Source organism: Sebastes fasciatus, chromosome 17, assembly GCF_043250625.1.
Source record: "Sebastes fasciatus isolate fSebFas1 chromosome 17, fSebFas1.pri, whole genome shotgun sequence".
Lineage (NCBI taxonomy): Eukaryota > Metazoa > Chordata > Actinopteri > Perciformes > Sebastidae > Sebastes > Sebastes fasciatus.
In genome coordinates, this window is record NC_133811.1 from 21,792,025 (window position 1) to 21,797,302 (window position 5,278).

At 36.2% G+C, this 5,278-nt stretch overlaps 1 protein-coding gene across 1 annotated transcript; it reads left to right on the forward strand.

Moving 5' to 3' along the window:
- The first annotated feature begins 772 nt into the window (after nt 1-772).
- On the forward strand, nt 773-5,168 carry LOC141754386 (protein C1orf43 homolog). The gene is made up of 7 exons (XM_074613394.1): nt 773-1,142; nt 2,540-2,641; nt 2,764-2,872; nt 2,968-3,021; nt 3,681-3,847; nt 3,941-3,999; nt 4,407-5,168. Exons 1-7 carry the CDS (start codon nt 1,086-1,088, stop codon nt 4,612-4,614), a joined length of 756 nt encoding a protein of 251 aa, XP_074469495.1. The 5' UTR covers nt 773-1,085; the 3' UTR covers nt 4,615-5,168.
- The last annotated feature ends 110 nt before the right edge of the window (nt 5,169-5,278 follow it).

Below are 5,278 nucleotides of genomic sequence, written 5' to 3' on the forward strand. Positions count from 1 at the left end.
TCGTCATAGACATGTTGTCTGTGCTATACGGTACATATAGGTATAAGTGTATAGGTACAAGCATGAATAATAAATACAATATAAATCAAAATATATTAAAATATATTGAGTGTTTATTTGTTTTATATTTCAATTTGTTTTATATGCAAGATGTTACTGTATGTCTATACATTCATTATACTATGATACTATAATATGTAATATTGTGATGTCATATGAAATGCAAGAAAATAGGTAATATAAGTAATATAAATATAATAATTATAAAGTGTTTAATATGTGATTACTACTTCTTCTACTACTACTACTACTACTACCACCAGCATTAACATAAGAATAATGTAACATATACAGTATAATCCAGCACAAAGTGTTTATTTGTTTTATATTTCAATTTGCTTTATATGCAATATGTTACTGTATGTCTATACATTCATTATACTATGTTAAAATAATATGTAATATTGTGATGTCATACATAATATAAAATGCAAGAAAATAGGTAATATAAGTAATATAAATAATAATTATATAGTGTTTAATATGTGATTACTACTTCTAATTTTACTAAAGTAAAGTTTTGAATGCAGGGCTTTTACTTGTAACAGAGTATATCTACACAGTAGTATTACTACTTTTTACTCAAGTAAAATATCTGAGTACTTCTTCCACCACTGGGCTAAACAAATCATAACATTTGTATTATATAGTACAGCATGTAACTACAGGTACAGGTTTGACCTGACTGGTCCTCTCTTACACAGTTACTACGGTAATCTGGAGAGTCGTAAAGCAGTTGTCGCTGTCGCACCTCACTGCTTCTAGCTAGCAACAGCTAAACTGCGTAATTCATGCTGCATGAACATTAAGAGGAGTATCAGTACGGTATCTGCTTAGTTTTTTGTCTAGAAACATATTTTCAAAGCTGATAAACAAGTTATCGTCTGTGCAGGAGAGGTTATTCTTTGTAAAAATGGACAACAGACTGTTAGCTACTAAGCTAACGTGGCTAGCATAACGTTAATGGTTAGATTCATTGTTAGCTAATCAACCTGTAGGATAAACTGAACATACTGACAGATAACATGGCAGAGTCCTTATCAGGGGTTAATGTCGTGCTGGTTATGGCCTATGGAAGCTTGGTAAGTACAGTTTCAGTTTTGCTTTGCTAGTTTATAGGAGCTCATGTGATGAATTCTTATGTTGACATTTTTTATTGGCACAAAAAGTACAATGAAGCAGATCAACTGTAAAGAAATCAGTGTTTTACATGTTTGAAACAGTGTTATCCTAACTGTTCCTCTTTGTAGTGATGGAGATAATGTGGTACACATGGAAAGTTTGGTGATGTACACATGGATTTACATTGAATAATCCCAGAGAAGGGAAAACAAAAAAGAAATAAATACATAAATAGATGGATGGATGAAAGAAATAACAATGAAATAACAATGATAATAGTGATTTTTGTGCCAATAAAAAAATTGAACATAAGAATTCATCACATGGGTACAGTATATACCCATATACTGTACCCATGTGATGAATTCTTATGTTCAATTTTTTTATTGGCACAAAAAGTACAATGAAGCAGTACAACTGTAAAGAAATCAGTGTTTTACATGTTTGAAACAATGTTATCCTAGACCTGTATTTCCTAAACCCCCCCTGTTCCTCTTTGTAGTGATGGAGATAATGTGGTACAAATGGAAAGTTTGGTGATGTACACATTTTACATTACATTGAATAATCCCAGAGAAGGGAAAACAAAAAGGAAATAAATACATAAATAGATGGATAAAAGAAATAATAATAGTGAATAGAACGAAAATGAGTATATATACCTACACACACCTTTATATATACCCATATACTGTACCCATATGATGAGTTCTTAAGAAACCGTTTTGGTTTTGATCACAATAATTGCTCGTTCTGTGATGAACTGATTGAAACTACAGAACATTTATTTTAGGAATGTATTTTTTGCTAATGCTTTCTGTGATGATTTGCATTATTGGTTGTCCACTAAATTTGTAAATTTTTCTAATGTAACAAAGGAAAATCTTATATTTGGTACAATTGTGAAAGATGACATGGTACATGACCTGGCAATCAATTACATAATCATTTTTGGAAAGTTTTTTAATACATAAAAATAGATTCCTGAAATCAAGACCAAATTTCTGTGTTTTTCATAAGGAGCTGTGTCTTTACTTTTCATCTCTGAAACATGAAGAAAAAGAATGCTATGAAGCTTTCGATGTTAGTTGAGGACCTTAACCTTACAGAGAACCCCTATAGCACTATTAGCACTATTCACACATTCCCTTACTTTTTTTTCTCTCTCTCTCTTCATCTACACTCTTATGTACTGTACGCCAATTTCCAGGCTTGTCTGTTCCCTTGTAGTTGTGGACTGTCCTGTACGATGCCATATTGTAATGTAAATTTCTCAATTAAAAAGAAAAGGAGTTCATGTGATGATGCTTAAGCTAAACCTATGTGGTCCTGTCACGTTTGTTTTTTGTGTGTTCAGGTGTTTGTGCTGCTGTTTATCTTCGTCAAAAGGCAAATCATGCGTTTCGCAATGAGATCCCGACGAGGACCCCATGCTCCTATTGGCCACAATGCACCTAAGGTAAAGTGGATCTCCTCTTTTATAACTTTGTTTACCTCTTGTGTGTTGCCAAATATGCAGCAGCAGCTGCTGTTGGTGCAAGAGCTCTCATGTGTCTGTGTATTTGTGAATTGATTTTACAGGGTTTGAAGGAGGAGATTGACTCCAGACTGTCCAAGGTCCAGGAGATCCGCTTCGAGCCTCGTCTCCTAGAAGAAGAAGACGACAGGCTGAAGCAAGGATCACAGATCAGTCAGTCACTTGTTCAGCTCATCTTGTTGAATCTCTTTGAAATGCATTACAACCTTTCTTTCTTAATGTAACAAAAAACTGTTTGTAATTCACAGGTTGCTACAACTACCTGTACAGGATGAAAGCTCTGGATGCCATCCGTGACTCAGGTGAGAGATTAAATGTGATGCTCAGATTTATTGATTCTGCAGCTGCATGCATTATTCTTATCATCATCTCATCACATAACTGAATCCATTATTCTCACACTCATATCTGTTATGATCTCTCAAATTCACATAAACTCTTACTAGAGCTACAACGATTAATCAATTTAGTTGTCAAGTGTTAAGTTAATCGTCAACTATTTTGATAATCGATTAATCGGCTTGAGTAATTCTTTAAGAAAAACTATTCAAAATTCTCTGATTCCAGCTTCTTAAATGTGAATATTTTCTGGTTTCTTTACTCCTCAATGACAGTAGACTGAATAACAAGACATTTTAGGACGTCATCTTGGGCTTTTGGAAACATTGATCGACATTTTTCTCCATTTTCTGACATTTTATAGACCAAACAACTATTAGTTGATTAATGGAGAAAATAATCCACAGATAAATCAACAATGAAAATAATCGTTAGTTGCAGCCCTAACACTTACCACTTGAGAAGCCAAACAGCTTTTCATCTGTTAATCTCTAATTAAAAAAAACTTGTTCTATGAGTTTACCAGATCCTGTTTTTGCAGCGACCCATTTCCCCCATGAGGAGTGTGGATTTTTCATCTATTCTAACCTTCACTTCTTGTTCCTTCCTGTTTGGCCCTCAGAAATTCCTCTGCAGGAGATAAGCCGCTGTCCCAGCGCGTTTACTGGACGCAGCTTCAGGAACTGGCTGATGGAGCTGCGCAACTCCCACTCCCTGATCAAGAGCAGCCGTAGCGCCCTCATTGACCGTTTGCTTGAAGGCTACGACAGCGCTCGCCACGGGACTGGGGTGCGTACAAAGCGTTTTTGTGATGAAAAGAAAATATGAATGTAACGGGTTTAACAGTTATGTGATTGATTTGAATTAATCTCCTCGTTTCAGGTGTTCGGGGAAGCTGAGTTTCTTGAATACCAGCAAGCTCTCAACGAACTGGCTGATGTGTAAGTGCCGTTGTAGCTGCTGGTCCAGACTTGAAACAGTTTTGTCTGATAACATTGTTGAAACAAGTTTTCCAATTTGCATTGCTGACACTGACAGGGCACGGTGTAGTGCATGTTTCCGCATGTAATCCGTTCCTCAGTTTTAAGCACTGAACATAAAGTGATGAAACAAAATGTCTAGATTTAGAGCAGTTTATTTAACACAGCCAGCCTGGCTTTAAGAAACAAATACTGTGATTATAGAATTGCAGTAGGCCGTACTACTGTTACTATTTCATTACTAATATCCATGAATATTATTACGTGTACTAGTATCAATAATATATTTGTGCAATGCCTTCCATCTTATAGTTAACTTTTTTTGCATAGTAACCCCCCCTTTTCTCCTCCCCTCCCTTTCTCCTCAGGGTGAAAGCCTATTCCAGCACCACCAGCCTTGACCAGCATCACCAGTCCGCAGCCAAGGACCTGACGGGCTCTCCTGTCCGGAGCACTCCCTCCACCATCCAGGTCACCTACCTGCCCTCCACTGGCCAGCGCAGCAAAAGGCCCAAACACTTCCTGGAGCTCAAAAGTTTCAAAGACAACTACAACACACTGGAGAGCACCCTGTGAGAGACCGCTGCTGCTACAGACTGACTGTCACAAAATGTTTGTGTGGTGTGTGTGAGCAGCGCGGTTACACAGTCTACCGGGAAACATAGAGTTGTAACGTACTGTAACTTTGTTTTCAAGTTGAGCTTTAAAATTCACCCACTACTTCAAAGAATTATGTAGAAGAAGAAATGTCTCATTTTATTGTTAAAATCTTGCAGTCACAAGGTTTTTTCTCTCATTATCGGTTAAGCCCATATGTGCACATGTTACACCCGAGGCCTTTGTACATATTTTGGACCTAATGCGTGTGTTCAGAGGACAAATATGATTGTAGCCAACCTGGCAAGGTTTTTTATAAGAACAAAGTTAATAGGAAGTCAACAGGATTCACTTTTATTTTTCTCAAAAGTCCAAATGTAAATACTGTGTGAGTGTACCTTTTGAGTAACTGTGTTTGTACAGATGTAAGATATTTATACAGACATTGAGAAGTTATTGAATTGATATTGTGTGATTTGTATTTATGTGAGGTTGTACACTTTTGTGGTTTAAGATAAAAGTCTTACAACCCACTTCTCCATATTCAGCGTCTTTAATATCTCCACTAGGTGGCGGTACAAGGTTATGGAGTAAAGATACAACAACGGGGATGATAAAAGATAAAACAAATGAGTCCGATACA